The sequence below is a fragment of the Carassius carassius genome, chromosome 8 (assembly GCF_963082965.1).
Source record: "Carassius carassius chromosome 8, fCarCar2.1, whole genome shotgun sequence".
Classification (NCBI taxonomy): domain Eukaryota; kingdom Metazoa; phylum Chordata; class Actinopteri; order Cypriniformes; family Cyprinidae; genus Carassius; species Carassius carassius.
Window position 1 is genome coordinate 3418049 of NC_081762.1, and position 19860 is coordinate 3437908.

Below are 19860 nucleotides of genomic sequence, written 5' to 3' on the forward strand. Positions count from 1 at the left end.
CGGACGTAAACACATAAATAACACGAAATAAACGTGCTATTGCAGTTAACTGCGACAACAGCCACAATACTCCTGAAACAGAGATAAAGTATAATACACTGAATGAAACCTAACAGCTGGAAGACCAGGGTCCCAAGATCCCCACTTTACACTTGAAAGCACAGCACAAATAAAAGCAAATAGCGCATGAGTCAGTGAATAAAGGGGAATCAGAAATGAAGGAGTCTTGTGAGATTTCTAAGATCGCTGCTTATCTCCCCAAACAGCTTTCTCCAGCAATGGACTGGAAAACACACTCAGAGACCAGCAGAACACAACCCTCATTCACACCATCATCTGAAAACACAGGCAAATACGGATGGAAATATTTTGAAATGTTGCAAACAGGAGTGGAAACACGTGTATGAGGTTTCGCACTGAAACAATGGTGGGTTTCAGGTAAATTCAAGCTGAGTCTCTTTAGACATCAGTCCTCAGCTCTCAGAGAAAGCCCTTCACTGCTGACAGTGTCAGTTTAAGTCTCTTAAACAAACACTGCTGGGAAACACAGACAGAGTTGCAGGAACGTCAGATACACAGCAGTGTTCACTGAACGCTTGGTGAGCACAGGCCTTCAGACGACTTACACAGAACCAGGCTGATATCAGCAGCTTCTCTGGAAACATTTCCGTGAATGAATGTGTGTCATCATTTACAAACCCTAAACTATTCATTTCTTTGCACTGTGGAACACACAGAAGAACAACGTTTAACCTCTGTTTCATTATATGATGAGGACACGATGACAAACTTTCATTTTTAGGTCAAGTATCCTCAAAATCACATAAAGCTCAGAGCACGGGTTGGACATAGGGGTAAAATTATCGGAATTACATTAATATTACATGTACTTCAATATTTTAAACATGCAAATTGTCTGAATGTAAAGCAAAAAAAATACAGTAAAGTCAGTACAATTGTGAAATATTTGTACAATTCAAAATAGCCGTGTTCTAAGTGAATATATTGTAAAGTGTAATTTATTCCTGTGATGTGCAGCTGTATTTTCAGCACCATTCCTCCAGTCTTCAGTGTCACATGATCTTCAGAAATCATTCCAAACATTTCTGATTATAATTAAGATTGAAAACACTTGTGCTGCTTCCTATTTTTGTTGAAACTGTGATACATTTTATTTTTCAGGACTCAGGACAGATGAATAGAAAGAGATTGAAACAGATATAATAACAACATTATGAATGTCTTTACTGTCACTTTTGATCGCTGCATCCATGCTGACTAAAAGTTTTATGATGTGAAAGCAAAACATTTCAAACAGTCCTTTATAAAATCACAGTATGCAGTTTATAGTCTACACTGTGCAGCATGTAATAACAATCCAAATGTAGCCTATGCATTCTGAAGCTTCCTGTCTGCACGACATCACTTCCTGTAGCAGCATCACACTAAAGACAAGAGTCAAAGAAGGCCGATTCCCACAGGACCGCGAGGGCGAACAGTAGCCATTGTGTTCAAGCAGCTTTTTAAAACATAAACACATTCCTTCTGTTTCCACAGCCACATGGAAAAAGCCCACCTTCCAGCGGCAGGGATCTGGCCAGGAGAACGGAAAGAACTGAGCTACACCGAAAAAAGAGAGGCTGATTGTTTGTGTGTCCCGCCCCGGCGCACTAATGACGGGTCTCTCAGGTAAAACACTCATCTAAAGCCTTAAGGCCACAGGAACTGGAAGCAGCTCGTGCTCATTTCCTGCGGAGTCCTCTTTATCCAGCCAGGCCAACTCTGCTCTCCAGCGGTTTAACAGGAAACTCAAGCCTCAGCACAAAGAAGTCAGTTATACAAGCACTTGAAGTACAGGTGGTTGATCTGGACCGGTTCAGACCGGATCACCATCCAGCACAGACCCACACTGAAACAGTCCAGATCAGGTCTATAAAGCAGCATACCTCCACGGCTGGAAACTGTCTGTACAGTACACCACTCGCTCTCAGTGGAGGCTCTGTTCACACACACACACACACACACACAGGTTCACAGTCGAAACAATCAGCTAGCTCAGAGGATGACTTCTATAATCAATATAGATATCTAGAGTGTATGGCAATATGGAAGAATGCAGGTAAACAAAAAAAAAAAGTTTTTATTTTTAAGTTATTGATTAAACTTTTTACTATTTTATGATTTAATTCATTTTTAGTGTTTAATTGCTTTTATTTAAATGTTTTTGAAAATTAATTTTTATATTTTTTTATTGTTTTTTAGGATTCGTTTCATTTTGGTATTTCTTTATTTATTGTTTGCATTTCAAAATGCAATAACAAAAATAATTTGTACAGTTTTAATATAATTAAATTAATTAATTTTTAGCATTTTATTTTGATTGTTTTTATTTTAACATTATTGGCTTTTAAATCACTTTTTATGATTTAAATGTTTCATATTTTTCACAGCTTTTATTTTACTTTTTTACATTTTTATGACTTAATTCTTTTTTTTTTGTTTTTTATATCAATTTCATTTTAAAACAGTTTATTTTAGGATTTATTTCAGTTTGATTATTTTCATTTTAAAATGATTTATTATTTTAATTTTAAAATTTTAAAGATACAATTAATTTTTTGTTGTTTTTATTTTAAAATTGTTTTTTATCCTCATATCAAATTTATTTAAAAAATATTTCATTTCAATATATTTTTATTTTTCTATTTAAATTATATTTACATTTTGCATTTTTATTAAAATGTTATTTTTATAAGCATTTAATTTGGATTGCTGATTATTTAATTAATTATTATCTAGACATCAAATTTTCGAACCCCCTGCAATTCTCTCATATTTTAGCTGATTGGTCTGTCACTACTTGTGATTTTATTTATTTTTTAACAGGTTTTACTAAGAACTAGTATATAGAATACAAATATAAATACTTTAGGTCTGGAAAACGCAATTCTATTGACTCATAATAGTCAACAACAAAAAAAAATTAAGGCGTTTTGCTGAAATGTGCCAGTAATTTTTCTAAACATGATGAAGTTGCAAATGCTGTTACCGATATCTAGAGAAAAAAAATAAAGAAAAAAACAACAACTGTGCACATAATACAAATTCAGTAAAGAAAATAAGACACACACACAAAAATGCTGTAATGCAACACACTTATTTTGCACTCCTTTTGACTATTTTACACTACTTTCGATCGGTTAATTGATGCAGATATAATCTCTAAATGGTCAAATATCGGTCTGGCTGACACCCATCACTGTTAAGAAGATAATGTTGCCCTAAACACACATAGCCGGCTGTTTCTGCCCAGAGGAAAAAGGCGTTTTCCTCTCAAACCCTGAGGAACGATACAAGGTAGCAGCATCCTGCATGCTAAACCACTCTCAGTTAAACGCTATGCCACCACACACACACACACACACACACACTTATATGACTGAACTTCCTGTCACAGCTGCTGAAATCACAGGCTGTCTTCCTGCGCAGCTAAAACAACAGGATTACACGCCGTCAGATAGATGCATTATGAGGAGAAATCTCATGCTTATACGTTACAGAAAGATTGACGATCTAATCACACAGTGCAAGTTGAGCCCAACTATCAGGTGCATTGCAAATAATGTACGAAATGTCTCTTATGTGAGCCAGAGTTGTATTCACACGGGTAAATCTCTCGTGATGACAATGCAGCAGTCACAAACCAAACTTAATGACGAGTGGAGTCAGCCGTAATTCACTCAAACGCTGTGATCTCACCGGCTCTAAAAATACCCCTCATTTCCACCGCCCCGGGACGCACAAAACACAGTATCACTCGCACACAGAGCTGCCAGAACACATCAGCAAATGACTGAGATTCCCCAGCACTGTTCTCGTTCACATTCAAGGATAAGGAGATAGACGGACACAGAACATCAAACTGGTGGAAACATTAGTGTGAGGGTATATACTTGTTTTTATTTCATCGTGCTTTCATATAATTTCCTACCATTCAATTAATGTACTCAATATCAATTCTAAGCATGATCTACTGCAACCTATTGAATCTTAACATACAGTATGTATCAAGATGTGATGTGTATCATTATATTAGCAACACTAATTCCAAATTAATGTCCAAATTATGTGAAACCCTGTGTGTAATGCAACAGTTCCTCACGAAGCCTAAGGAAAGTCAATTGACTAAAAGGTTGCAATTCAAATTTTGATGCAGGTTTGTTTGAGGGACTGTGTGGGATTTATACATTTATTAAGTAATCGCACATAAAAAAAAAGTGCAATATTGCATGAATAATCTGCTTGCAAAAAAAAAATAAAAAAATACATAAACGAATAAATAATATATATATATATATATATATATAGTAAAATGATGAAACAAACTATTTTTTTCAAATAAATCTGATATTACCATGGTACGTTGTCCAAAACGTATAGAAATGCTCTATACTTATGTAGCTTACCAAAAGAACATGTAAAAAAAAAAAAAAATTGATATATTTATATCATCAACATCTCATTTACAATGATACATCTCCAAAAAACATAGTAGTACTCTGGTACAGACTCATAAAGCATGGTAAATATTTGGTCAAATGTATAAAAACAAAGCACATCTCCAAAAAATAAACACAGTACTATGGGTCATACACATAAAGTATGGTAAATATTTTTTAAATAAAAAATAAATAAATAAATAAATAAAATGCTGAATTATTGCTTCTACTGTAAAACTACTCACAATCGAATGTGTTTTATTTTTTCCTTCATGTATTTTTCAAAGCAATGCTTATGCTCTGCACACAATCCATACATTACAATACAACTATTTTAATAATTTATTCTTATATACTACATCTATATTTTTATATAATACTCTGTGATAACTTTTGTTGATTGAAATAGCTGAGCTTAACACAAGCTGTCATCAAATCCTGCTGATGTAGCTACACGCGATAAACAGAAACTCTGTAAAACACAACACAGTGGGTTTGTGCTGAAATAATGTGGCATAAACTTTTGAAGCTGACGTCAACAAACCTTCAGAGTCCAAACTAGATTCGATCCAATGAATCCGACGCGCGTCACAATCAGCGCGCACAGATATCGGATCCAAACGATATCTGAGCAGTATTAGAGCAGTATTCCTCATGAAGGCATGGCTCGGTCGATCCAGCTCAGAAATGCTCATATTGACCTTTTACAGTGACAGTTTGTTTCTTTCTAACAGATGTGTGAGAGTATGAATGCGCGCTACTCACTCGTTTATTGTGTGGTCGTCTGTGGTGATCTTCCAGAAGCCGCTTTTCCCGTCTTCTCCACTCGATCCTCTCTCATTCCAGTTTTTCATTCCCTCTCATTCCAACATGGCTGACGGGCAGATCCCAACCCACTCCAGCTCCATCCAGCTCCACACACACACCACACACACACAAACACAAACACACGCACACACTCCTCCCAGTCCCGAATGAATGAACACCGCCGGGCGCTGGGGTAGTCCGATTCATTTAGCGAATCGATTCGCTCGCACGGTCAAATGAACTCTCTCGCCGATTCATTTGAATTCAAATTTGTACGATCTTAAAGGGCTAGTTCACCCAAAAATTATAATTCTGTCATTGTTCCAAACCCGTAAGAACTACGTCTATCTTCGGAACACAAACTACGATATTTCTGATGAAATCTGAGAGCTTTCTGACCCTAGACAGCAACTATCGGAATCTGAAATGTTCCCAGATCCAGAAACATAGTAAGAATATCGGTAAAAACGGTCCATGTGACATGAGTTGCTCTTTGTGCGCAAAGAAAACAAAAATAACTATTTAACAATTATTCTCCCAGAGATACCATCTTCCACCATTTTGGAGAGTACCAGGATGCAATTATTTTGCATTGACTGAAATAATAATGAATAACTGTGAATAATTTTTTCGGATCGGGACTTCAAATTGCGTATTGCAAATCAACTGATTTAGGTTGGGACTTCTGAGCAGGTTCGCAAATCATTTGATCTCAGATTGGAATTTCGGAGCTGGTTCGTGAATCATTTCATCAATTGATTGATTGAGATCTGTGCTCCGAAGTCATGATCTGAAACATTGGTTCGCGAATCATTATTCAGATAGGACCTCATATACGAATCATTTGATTTAAAGGGTTAGTTCACCTAAAAATGGAAATTACCCCATGCTTTACTTACCCTCAAGCCATCCTAGATGTATATGACTTTTTTTTTTCAGATAAATAATCAGAGGTATATGTATAAAAAAAAAAACATCCTGGTTCTTCCAAGCTTTATAATAGGAGTGGATGGTAGGCCAAAATATGAAGTCCAAAAAACTGAACCAAACGATCATAAAAGAAGTCCACACGGCTCAAGGGGGTAAATAAAGTTCTTCTGAAGCTACTCATTCAGAACTGCAGAGCGGGTTTGCGATTAATTTTACAGATTCAGATGGGAATCATTTATATTAGATCGGAACTTCGGAGTGGGCTCGCAAATCTTTTGATTCAGATTGGGACTTTGGCGCTCGTATCGCAAACCTTTTTTCAGATTTTTTTTTAATTTTTATTAAACAGAATAAAATATGAAACTAGACCCTTCGATTGCGAGTCTGACTGTCTAACCATTAGGCCACGACTTCCCCCCCGTTGAGCAGTTGAGCGATTGACAACCGTTTTGCGAAACGATTCGATCGAATCATTCTGAGGAATCAGTTCAAAAGATGGATTCGTTCACCCACTGGGCAAACACGTCTGGATACAATGGAGTAGCCTTACAATGAATGACTCTCATGAGTTTAACAGTGGACATTTGTGTCTGTGGTCTCTATAGGGTCTCAGTGTCCATCTGAGAGAGCACATTGCTCAAGAAGTGACTGTTTTCTGTGTCTGAATAGAGCAGCTGTTCTATTCTATTCAATCTGAGAAAATTAACTATGGAAATTCAGTGATAGCAAATCACTGAATCACTTTGGAAAGTCAGTCATACCAAATCAATTAATAATGTTTGGCGTGGCATATAATGACTATTGGGTTTTTAAAAATTTCTTTTTCACACCCTGAGGAGTCTCATTCTTGTGTGGTTACTGTACTGATATCAGCAGCTTTTCGTGATCATGTGATCGTTGCTCCTTTATATGCTGATCTGAGATCAGCTCTGATTAAACTATAAACATAATCACCATGAGTGAAACCACATCTGTTTGATCTCAGATCAGCAGAACCTTGGCTTTGCTGACTTTTCTAATCATTGTTGATGAAATAAAAGCATTATGGACCCACCTAAATGAGTCACGTCTAGGCAAGAGTGAGTTCTCTGAAAATCCCCTTACTGATGAATCAATCAGATCACAGCGCGAGGAGAGACTTTCTTCTAGAAAATGTGATTTCTCTCTCTTTACTGCAGTAGTTCCACAGAAATCTGACTCATCTTCTCTTTCTCTGGTGGGAATTTAACTCCTCAGTTCTCTTCAACCTGGAAATGAGCTCTGAACAATGTCCAAACATAAAGAGCATTCACACAAGACAAATATTAGTTCATAGGTAACAACATCAAACAAACATCCAGTTGTAAATCATAAAAAAGAACATTAAAGTTTAGAAGCTTCTAAAGGTTTTAGGAACTTTACGACTGATTAAAAATAAATAAATAAAATAAATAAATAAATAAAATAAAAAATCCATTAGCATTTTATAGGAATTTGATAATTATTCAAATTATATTGTTTTCAAAACTATAATTAATGTCAAATGTTAATATGCATTAATAATTATAACAATTTTAAATTCATACTTTCCTGTTTGTTAGTTCAGCTGATTTATAAGTAGAATAATTTAAAATAATAAATTAACAATTTGTAAAAATTTAAATTAGTATTTTAATTGTCAATCATTGTGTTCACTATGAGTTAGTATTGTTTTTTATATTTTTTGTTAATATTTTGCCCTACATTTTATTTTTATATTTTCTGTTTATTTTTTAGTTCATTAATTGAACTAGAATTTTTGTAAAAATTTTATTATTTTTTAAATGTCTATATAGTTTTTATTAATTATTTTTATTTATTAGTTTCAATTTACTCCGTTTTAGTTATTTTAGTAATAAAAATGAAAAAAGTTGCCTTAGCATGTATTGAAATAAAATTAGCTTAGGTTTTTATATTGTATTTGATTTCAGCTAACATTTATTTTAAGTGACTTTTCTGTATATATATATATAATATATATATATATATATGTATATATATATATATAATGTTTTAGTTTTAGATATCTATAATAACCCTGCTATGAGCAGTCATCTATAAAAAACCTGCATAAAGAAAAAATCTGAAAAACGTTTTTATGGAACAAATACAGCATGCAGATGCATTACAATTACATGAGGGTGAGTAAATATTATTAAAATTTTTGTGCTCTTTCACATTAAAAAAAAGAAAGAATAGTTTACGAATAGAGAGGCATAAAAATAAGAGTGGTGTATGTTTATATCGCTGCTCTTTAGGTCAGTGTTCGTCAGATGAATGACACACTGAGAGGTTCAGACGGGATTAAATGCCATGATCTCTGGAGATGAAGATTACAAACCATAATCTCACTCCACAGATGGACTTCACAGCCTTCAGCGGCTCTCAGTGAAGCCAAACGTGTCGCTACTCTCCTGAGACCTCCATACCAGAAAATAACATTGATTCCAACATATGAGCTAGAAAAAAATGAAACTCTGCGACAGTCGAGATGCCAGACTGAATCAAGACTCTCTTTTTTCACATGCTTCATAGCATGTACACAGTGCACATGGTGCTATTTGTCTGTATAACCAGATTCATTTGACAAAATATGCAATGTGCAACCAGAGCAATCTGCAAAATGCAATGTGCTCTGTGCCATTTTTTATGATTTGTTCATGACTCATTATTTGCTCACACTGCCACAAGTGTTTGTTTTACATATTTATATAGTAGGCAGAATTTAGTATATACTACGCAATAATTAGTGTACTAGTATTTCATTGAGTCCATCTGAGAAGCTGTTTGATGAGAAAGACGAGACTCTGCTGCCTTCTAGTGGTGGATGAATCAAAGAAAGACTACAGCGTTAAATCCAACAGATTTTTATGAATATATACAATAAATACATACACAAGGCTTTGTTCATTTCATCTAAACTCCAGTCTTCAAAATGACATTTATAGACAAACGCAGAAGTGAAATGTTTCGATATAAAACCATTATGGCCATTAAAATGGATTTTGCATAGACAAATATAGATATAATGCATGATAAACTATGTACAGATATGAAACATATGCATACAGACAGTAACTCAGTCATATTCAATGGCACTGAAAACGGACTCATCAATGAGGCTTATTGGTCCTTTACTGAAAAGTTATGCATCCTGGACTATTATTATTATAAGAAGATACAGTAATTAGTGTTGTAGGGTAAAGTGCATTTTTATATTTCTAACATGCCACCAGGTGTTCATAATTCAGTTATGACCATGCAATCAAGCAATTATTCCTTTAAGAACTCAAAAATTCATAAAGATCTGTTTTCACAGGTATAAAGCGAGTGCAACGTTGAGACTTTCTTTCATAATAAACATTTACACTGGCACATTTCATCTCCATTAGTTTGCTGTTTTTGGACTTGAACACATTAAAAAACAGCCCGGAGAATATCCTTTATCATAAATCATATTCAGACATGAATGAGATACATAAACACTGATATAGCACTGTAGAATTCATCATAAATGTAGTGTAAAAGTGTCCTTCCCTTCAATATTTACATTTCATACAATCACGTAACAAGCAAATTATTCCCAAAATGATATATGAATGTGAGAATTTGCATGTTTTTGCTGTAAATGTCCACTGTTTTTCATCTGCCAGCATGTGTTTGCACTGTGTTTCTTCATTTCCAATGTGCATCTATGCATTTATGGTCATGCATGGTCTCTTATTTTAAAAAATAAGCTTGTTTTGTCTATAATAGTTCATATCTGATTGAGAAAATGTGTTCGGTGAGGCTGAAACGGATCACATGTTCCGGTTTGTTTCTACTCAACCTTCCAGATGCCGATTTTTCCGTCGGCCCGTGCGGCTCCGCTGAGCACGTAGCGATCTTCAGCCGAGCACAGAGTCTGAACGCTGTCGTCGTGTGCCATCAGCTCCTTCTCCACCGTGTATCGCTCCGTGTTCACCACGTAGATCTTCCCGCGGGTTTTCCCCTGGCAGCCCACCCAGATCTGAGAGCAGGAGAGATTGTAATGTCACTCTTTATCTTCTACTCACACATCTGGACAGGTGAACGTGAGTGGCGTCTCACCTGGTTCTTGACTCTGATCATGCAGACGACGCCGGCGCAGTCTTTGAGCTGGATCCTGATGAAGGGTTTGTTCAGGTCTCTGCAGTGCCACACACACAGCTCCCCTGCGTCTGCCAAACCTGTCCACAGCTGCTCCGACTGCAATCACATTCCCAGCACAAGTCAACCAAGAAGACTTTACTAACTGATAACTTATATGAGTATTATCTTATAACGGCCGCTGTCTGGTGGCAAACAGATGAAAAATCACAAACATTTACTTGGAGCATTAAGGAACTAGGGCTGCTCAATTACTGCAAAAAATCACAAGTATTATAATTAATACTGAGATCAGAATTACTGTATTTAACATGATTACTTTATGATTTATTTATTTATAGTAAAAAAAACAAACAATTCTTTTTACAATAGATTTTCTTTCACTTCCAAACAGAACACACACACACACACACAGACTTTGTGAAAAGTGTGTTCATCCCATAGGTGTAATGGTTTTTATTCTGTACAAACTGTATTTTCTATGACCCTACACCAACCCTACACCTCACCCAGACCCTCACAGGAAACTTTGTGCATTTTTACTTTCTCAAAAAAACTCATTCTGTATGATTTATAAGCGTTTTGAAAAATGGGGATATGGGTTATGTCCTCATAAGTCACCCTTTCCTTGTAATACCTGTGTCATACCCATGTCATTATACACACACACACACACACACACACATATTAGTGCTGTTAAACGATTAATCACATTCAAATGTTTACATGATATACGTGTGTGTACTATTTGTATTTATTATGTTTATATAAACAAACACGCATACGATATACATTTTGAAAATATTTACTTGTATACTGTATACATTTCATATATTTATATTCTTTTATTTTAAATTTAAAATAAATATATTTAATATGTTAACATAACATGTTTCTTAAATATATACATGCAATTGTTTGTTTTTATATATACATAGTGAATATACACAGTACACAAACATATTGTGCGGCACAACTGTTTTAAACATTGATAATGATCATAAATGTTTCTTGAGCAGTAAATCATCATATTTTCATGATTTCTGAAGATCATGTGACACTGAAGACTGGAGGAATGATGTTGAAAATACAGCGGCGCATCACAGAAATAAATTACAGTTTAAGATAAATTCACATAGAAAAATATTGTAATAATATTTCACAATTTTACTGCTTTGAGTTTATTTTTGATCAAATAAATGAAGCCTCAGTGGACATAAGAAAACTTGTTCAAAAACAGTAAAAATCTTATCAACTCTTCACTAAAATTAAGTGAATAAATAGCTGTGCTGTAATGCACTTCCACAAGCTACCTAAAACAGTGCAGTAATAAAAAATAAAACTGGAATAATTTTAAAATCCACCCAGAAGACCCTAGCAACTTTTCCTGAATCCCGTTTCTTGGAAATGATCAAAAGCCGTGCTCATCACAGCTCAGAGACCTATAAAACATCCTCACACGTGTGATCCATTAACTGCTCTAATGAGTGCTGAAGCCCAGCCGGACGAGCTCACGGCCTCCTTCACCATCGGGGTTTTTACCTCGTTAAAGAGCAGGAAACAGCTGAACCCCCTCGGTGAGCTCAGCGGGTGATCTGGAAGAGACACCTTACGATGAACCGTGCCGTTCCTGCGCACTTCCAGCACACAATCACGACCACCTTTAATACAAAAAAACTGTTATGCATTGAGATTATTTTATTTCACTAAGTTTTCGTTTTTTATCTGAAACCGGAAATAATTTATTTAATAATCGTGTAGGTCTAAAATGGGTCATTTGATGCGATTTCAAGTTTTTCTTTCTCTTTGGAGAATTAACAAGCTGTTCGTGGAGATGATGAGTGTTTCATTGTGAAAGCAAAACTACTTTGTTTGGTCTTCCAGAAGAGAACTCAACTAGAAATCAGTGGTTAAGTTGTATTCACAACACTGTTCCAGAACAGAACCCAAATATTTGATTGTGTGCAGCACATTTTACGGAGGAGTTTCCTGATCCTGGAAGAGTAGCCTACAATACCGGTTGGGCAGCTCCATCTTTGTAAGGACAGTCTGGTGCTTCTGACTCACAGTCTGTAAGTATGTTTTTTATTTAAAGAATTTTGCCAATGATGATTCAAAAGTGAGTTTTGAGCAGTGTAGAGTAGCGCTTGTTGTTTGTTGTTTCTCCGATCACAAATGCAGACATGGTTTTATGTTTATGTGGCGGAAATCAATGAAACGTGTGAAAAGACAGTGTAAGTCATTATAATCAGTAATTATGTTCCACTGGATGCTACAAAAGCCTTGTTTGTAATGTGTTTTACTGGTTTTGTCTTGTCGTGCCGCCGGACACACGGCATCACAGTATGGTGAGGGGCATAACATTTCCGTCACATGCTTGAGGCATTCAGCCAATCACAACGCACTGGAGAGCTGGCCAATCAGAGCACACTTCACTTCTCGGGAACGATCAGCTTTGTAAAAATGTATGTTTCAGGAAGGCGGAGCATACAATAGGTGCATATGTGGAAAATCATGTGTTTTTAACTTTAAATCGCATAAACACATTGCATTACACCAAATACACAAAATAATGTTCTTTTTAGCAACGTGATATGACCCGTTTAAATACACTTCTGAATGATATTATGATGTTTCTACTGTTGAAATACAAGCATTTAAACAGTAGCTGTAACAAGCACACAATAAATAGTCAAGATAACAGTTTAAGTAAAATTGGAGTTATTATCTAATAGAAACGTGCATTCATAGCAGTGTGTGAGGCAGACTTACAGCACCACAGCATGCCGGTGTGGATCTGGACGCTCTGCAGTCTGTCACAGGAGACTCTGAACTGCCGTCTGACCTGCAGCGTCGACACGTCCCACACGATCACACTGCCATCTTCACTGCACGAGTACGCCAACGTCTGACTGCAGGCAAAAAATACAATTAACATCCATCTCTAGCTTTGGAGAAATTTAGCATAGTGTCACTTGCTCAACAACATATCCTCTGTAGTGAATGGGTGCCGTCAGAATGAGAATCCAAGCAGCTATCTTTAAACTGTTGCTTAAATACAAGTCCAATATCCATATGCATCTGCTCCAAAATACATTTTTCAAGCTTTGTTTAGAAGCGAACACAGGCCAAAACAGCTCTAAACCAATATGTTGGTGGGTTTTAGTGAACAGGAGATGGACTTTTTCACTGGAGAAAGCGTTGTTATTATTATGAATGGTTTAAAGTTAAACGCATCTTAAAGATGAATTTGTTTCTTAGAAACACACAGATTTTCACTTCTCAGGACATTACCCGTTGGACTGGAGTGCTGTGGATTATTGTGATGTTTCTTTCAGCTGTTTGGACTCATTCTGACGGCACCCATTCACTGCAGATGGAATACTACATTTCTACAAATCTAATCCCATTAAGAAACAAGTTCATCATAGATGGCCTGAAGGAGTCATTTTTCAGCGAATGTTCATTTTTAGGTGAACTATTCCTTTAATGACTGTCGTGTTTTGTCTCTCTTACCTGAATTTGTCAGTTCTCTCCTCCAGGGCGAGTCCGGTGACCTCACAGCGATGCTCCGTCAGTTGTTTATTGCAGGAAACGCTCCGTGGGTTTATGATGTAAATGAACGAATCCCTTGAGCCGATCCACAGCTGCTGTTGGTTCACTGCCAGCATGCAGGTCTGGGAGGAGTGAAAAGAAGTGTGTTCACACACTGAACAGCAGGGGGCAACACCACTGTGAAAACTATAAAGTGCACTAATGTTTTCCATGACTATAGGCATCCCAGCAATGTAGTGAAGTCTAACAAAATGCTAAAATGTATAGCCATAGATGTGGGATGCAGCGTTTACATGCAGGAGCATTTTTTCTTTTTCAACATTATTGCTGTGATGTTGTGGGAAAAATACTTAATGCTTTTAGATAAAGCAAGTTGATTACAGTTATACTAATAAACCATATTAGTTGTTTTCTTCCTGAAACTCCTAAACAGCCTCTCATGTCTGATAAGGAGGTGGGACAAGGAAACACAGAGTACGTCATCCCTGAAGTTCATTTTTTATATCTAGAGAGGTTTCCTCACCAGACGGGACTTTCCCACTTGTACAGAGTTCTTCTGCATGGACCAGCTGGCCGCATCGAACACCAGCACCTTCCCGTTGCTCAAAGCACACCAAAGCTTTGGGTTTCCTCCGCCGTCCAGCGACGAAACGCTCAGTTGACCTAAAACACACACACAGTGTTTACTGGACGAGTCTCTGGCTTTCATAACGGTTCAGTTTCCTCCTGAATGGAGGTCAAATCCTCCCAGCAGTGTCACAGACTCCTCACCACAAAACACACAATCTGAGAGGGGATGTGTTTCTACATTCACTGAGTGAGACCTAAATCTGTGCTAAACCTTTCCACTGTCGGTCCTGTCACACATACACGCATAATAAGAAGAATATCACAAAAACGCGACAAGATCTTTTGTTCTCCTGTTCTCTCTCAGACGAGCTGCTGTTTATGCCCTTTGTGTTTATTTAAATTTTTTGTACTTTTAATTAGAAGTAGCAATATTTATTTTGTATTATTATATTAATCTAATTGTTATATTTTATATTATTTACTGTGAACATTTATTTAAAAAATCAAGACTAGATCATATTTCACAGCAAAATTTTATATCATTACAAAATAAGTAATGATATAAAATGTAAATGTAAAAAATGAAATAGATATACAGTATATGTCTATCTAGATAGATATATAAAATTAATTAATTAAAAAGAAATTTAAAAAAAAATATTAATTATATATATATATAGACATGTTAAATATTAAAAATCTGCTTTGTATAAATAAAATGAAGTGTATTTTTAGGATCAATACTGTCAGGGTTTTGCACTGTCACCTTTTTATGTTTTTGTTGCTTGTGTCTAGTGTCAGCACATGGCCTTGTTAGTTATTTTCTTGGCCATGTGCTCCTTTAGCCCCTTCTTCTTGTTTCCTCTTTACCACACCCTCTTGTTAGCCTAGTTGGTCTAATTGTGCTCACCTGTCCCTCATGTATTTTCCTCCCTATTTTTAGTGCACCTTACCCTTTTGTGTTTGCTGGTCTGTGGTCATTCTCACCCCTTCTGTCTCTGTCTGAATATATGTTCATGTCTCTTTGTCTGGTTGGTCTTGTGTCCTTGTAGTTCGATGTTCTTGTCTTGCTCCTTGTTTTAGTAATTTGTTTGTCCTTTTTTTTTTTGCTTTTATGATTTATTTGGTTTTTCTAGTCTTGATTCTTGGTTTTGTTTGATTAAGTTGGTTTAATTGGTAGTTTCTTATTTTGTTACTTAAACTTTTATTGGTTTATATTTTTCCTTGTCTTGAGTAATTTGTGTTTTTGTGGCGCTTTGTCCTGTCTAGTCTTGTGTTCCTGACCTTTTCCTTGTGTTTCCTGCCATGGTTCTACCTGCCTGGCACTTGGTCGGTCTCTGAGTCGGTGGTCAACAAGTGTCTGAGCTCTGCTCTATGGTGCCTTGTGTGGCCTTCTCTATCAGCCTGGTCTTGCTGCCCCCTCTGTTGCCCAAGTATTCTGCCAGTTGTTTCCTGAAGCCTTCCCAGTGGCCTTCCCTAGCTGTCCCTGTTTATTGTGTTCATGTTGTGGTATCTTTTGTGCACTTCACTGCCCTCTTGTATCAGTCTTTTGTCAATAAACCCTTATATCTCACTGCAATTGGGTCCTCCTTCCTAGATCCCTGACAAATACTATTTTGGTATTGTGGCATTATTCTCATAACTAAAACTTCTTATCAATGTAATTTTAAATGAGTCATGAACTAAAGGCAGTACAACATTATTTATAAATGCTTCACAAAATGAACGATATATCTATTTATGTATTACAGCAATGACAGTTTTGAGTGAAATATGCATAATTGTCATTACATATAAAATCTTAATGCATCTAAAAACAAGTTTTCTTGATTCAAGATATACCTTATTTCTTTCTTGTGATTGTGTAATGGAATATGACCTGTAAATGTTTATGCCAGATTTTATGAGATCTTTTATAGTTTGTCACTCCTCAAGCGTGTGACTTTTACCCCTCCGTTCAGCTGGACTAACAAGAGCAGGACAGCGTTTTTACGTTATGCAACAGAGATACTGAAGCATTATGATTCTTATCAAAGTCATATGACCAGGCCTCATTGATCTACAGCTGATAGCAGTGAAACCTAACAAATCAAAAGCACACCGATAGGACATATGTCATAGTCCTGTCTTGAACAAAATTTGATTGGTTTTAAAGTGCATTCTTCATAATGAATAAATATTCATTAGTCTTAATCTATATTTATATAATAGCCATACTAATAAAAGCATCTCAAATGCATGAATGTATGTTATCACACTCAAATAGCCCCATAGCCTGCCCTGAAGTCATGTTTGTGTAGCTTTGTAACACCTTTAACAAACAAACATAGTGAAGAGTTAAGTGCTTCAGATTCCTGAACAAAGGATTGTGCTTCACTCAGCTCAGAGGAAATCACTTTGATCACGTGTCTCTGTCCCGGATAAGTCCGGTGAGGGAAAATGTGTGGTAATCAAACACGGGAAGGAAATAAGAGAGCATGGCAACTCTGCGCTGGGCTGATTTGTAAGCCTGCTCTTCTCCATGCTATCAGGATCACAGAGGAACACACTAGCCATCTGCACAAGGCTTGTGGAAATCCCAGGTCAGACTGCTTGATCAGACTGAGACGAACTTGAAAGTGAAAGCCACATTGATATGAAACAAACATCAATCTGGCTTTGCTCTTACAAACAAATAAAAACACATAAGACCCTCACCAGGTGTGTAGAGCAGGACGTCCACGGCCTGAGGAGACGTCTGGTCCAGAGACGGGTTGATCTTGTGTTTCAGGGTCTCAGATGTTGTTTTAGGGACCATCATGGGCACTGTGATAAACCCAGACACAAATACAGTCACTAAATACTGTCCTGTGACGCTTAATAAGGTGACTATCACCAAAAAACACAACTAGATCGTTTGTTCTCCGGTTCTCTCTCTATAACGAGCTGCTGCTTATCTCCTAAGGGTTTAAATTTTGTTTTATTTACTTTTTATTGGTAGTAGCAACAGTCACTAATTACTAAAATAGCACTTTATCATACACTGTTGGTGACGTGTACAATGCATTTTTCTTTCATGTTTTTTTTTGTGCCTTTAGGCTGCTCATTTATTGTGATTTGTGATTTATTAAGGTGTGTGTGAATTTAAATAAATAATATACAAATAATAAATACAAATAAATTATACGAAGAAAAAAAATAAGATGCATTCCACAATCTGCTGAAAACGACTAAAAATTGTGGATGTTGGATTTCTAACAAGATGAAATAAGAGCATCACTGTGAAAACATAATTTGTTTAATGTCGATTGTCTTGTTTTCATAGTGACTGAAAGCCAAAATCATAACCAGATACTGTTTTCATAGTCACGAAAACAAGACAATCAACATAAAACTAATTATGTTTTCATAGTCACTGGAAGCCAAAATCATAACCAGATATAATCACCCAACCAACGCATGCATGTTATGCAACCATAACAAACGACAAAGCCACAGTAAGAAATCTGTAAATGTACTGATGGAGAGATACACACCCTCGAGCTTCTTCTTGTCGAAGTAGGCCAGTTTGGTAGCAGCGAAGATGGCTTTCTGTGACTGCAGGCAGCCGACCACAGCGTCCATCAGCAGAGCGTTAGTCAAGGCCTGCTCAATGAACTGAGGGTCCTGTGGACACACATCACAGCACACATTCACACGAGTGTGTACAGCACAGGAGACACACTCCTGACCCTCAGGACGAGAACGATTCATGTCTGAGGAAGTGAGAACATCTCCACCTGAAACACTACTGCGCTGAACTCTTATCTGCTCTAAACTACAGTACTGTGTTGTTCTGTTACACTATGGCCTGGTTTCACAGACTAAGATGAAGCCATAGGATTATGCCATCGTTTAATTAGGACATTTAAGAATCTTTTATAAACGTGCATTAGAAAATAACAACACTGGCATGCTTTAAAATCAGTGCATGTTTCTTTCAGTTAAAACAGCTCATGTCATGCATTTTAGTCAAGGACTAGACTTAAGCCTTGTTTGTGAAACCAGGGTCATATGTTCTGGGCTTTTCAGTGTCTTCACATGATCCACATCCATCTGAAACACCTTTACACATTTTGGTAGAGAAAGTTTTCGCACTGACAGGCAGATTTGTAACGAAAAGCATTTATAAACCTGCCAATAAACACAGATTTAAAAATCTCTCTCTGCAGTTTTCCACCAAAATAAAAGCTTTTAACTTTTGAAAATGAAGAATTTAAGACATATTTAGTCGCTAAATTATTATTAATAATTTCATTACATCATTAGAGTAACTGAGTGTAAAATAAAATAATGAATATACAAGTATGTATTATGTAATGTTTATTTATTCCAAGAATTTAAGGCATGTTAGTACTGTAACTCAGGGTTAAATAAAACTATTATTAATATTCTTATCAAAAATGTATTTCAAGACTTAAAATAACATAGCAATTAAGTCAATAGCACCTACAAAAAAAATAAATAAATAAAAAAATACACCGGGTTATTTTATTTTCATAATCAATTGTATCTGAAATAAATAAAATGAATTAATTAAAATAAATAAATTAAATGTATTAATTGTCCATCCCTATTTCAGACTAATGTACAAAATATCAGACTAATGTACTAAATAACAGGCGTTTAGCCAGAATAAACTAAAATAATTATTTTCTCTTAATCTTTTATAATTACTAAATTATTACAATAGCAAGAATAAAGAATCATTTAAAAGCAAAAAAATTTTTTGAAATAAAATCAGCAGCAATATGAGACTTTAAATGTTCATCATCACAACATGACAAAACAATCATAATAGGTCTATAATTTATAGACCAGTCTTACACTGTAAGTAAATAAAACACAATTAATAACACTTACTAAAAAATATTTAACATTAGATATATTTAGAAAACGCTGCAGGGGTGTGAACTTTTATGTCATCAAAAAACTCATTAATCCAAGGCACTCGAAAATGTGGTTAAGACATAAAAAGCCTTTATTCATCTGGCTTTAACATTAAAAACAGCTAACTCGCCTTCATCAGGGTGTGCATTATATTTGTTTGCTTGCATGTCATGTGATCCCTAACTGAAATATTAACTCAGAAAAAAGTGGTTCAGCTGATTTAAGAGATGAATTTAGCTAAATCAAGGACTATAGGAGACATTAAACCTTATGTTCGTCTGCCATCTTCCTCCCGGCCCACATCTCTTTGATCATCAGGTGCCAAAGGTCACACTCCGACTTCAGATTGGCCTCGAACGTCTCCTTCCTGAGGGAGGTTGTGATCTTCAGCGTCGGGATCCTCAGCAGAAGGAAAGGAGTGGATGATATCTTCACGTCCTGGATG

General features: G+C 36.0%; 2 protein-coding genes across 3 annotated transcripts in view; both read right to left on the minus strand.

The window, feature by feature from the left end:
• Nucleotides 1-5436, minus strand: part of LOC132144988 (focal adhesion kinase 1-like) — an 82024-nt gene extending 76588 nt beyond the window's left edge. The window contains exon 1 of the mRNA XM_059555638.1: nucleotides 5265-5436. The gene's annotated coding sequence lies outside the window, so the exon portion shown is untranslated. The remainder of the gene's footprint in view (nucleotides 1-5264) is intronic.
• A 4548-nt stretch (nucleotides 5437-9984) lies between these two features.
• LOC132144990 (DENN domain-containing protein 3-like) overlaps nucleotides 9985-19860 on the minus strand; it is a 32468-nt gene continuing 22592 nt past the window's right edge. For both annotated transcript variants that reach the window (XM_059555640.1, XM_059555641.1), the window contains 9 exons: nucleotides 19683-19853; nucleotides 18023-18152; nucleotides 17205-17312; nucleotides 14461-14600; nucleotides 13899-14059; nucleotides 13155-13294; nucleotides 11925-12043; nucleotides 10344-10481; nucleotides 9985-10263 (listed from right to left, as the gene is read on the minus strand). In XM_059555640.1, the coding sequence (XP_059411623.1) occupies nucleotides 10075-10263; nucleotides 10344-10481; nucleotides 11925-12043; nucleotides 13155-13294; nucleotides 13899-14059; nucleotides 14461-14600; nucleotides 17205-17312; nucleotides 18023-18152; nucleotides 19683-19853 (1296 nt within the window). In that variant the 3' untranslated portion in view covers nucleotides 9985-10074. The remainder of the gene's footprint in view (nucleotides 10264-10343; nucleotides 10482-11924; nucleotides 12044-13154; nucleotides 13295-13898; nucleotides 14060-14460; nucleotides 14601-17204; nucleotides 17313-18022; nucleotides 18153-19682; nucleotides 19854-19860) is intronic.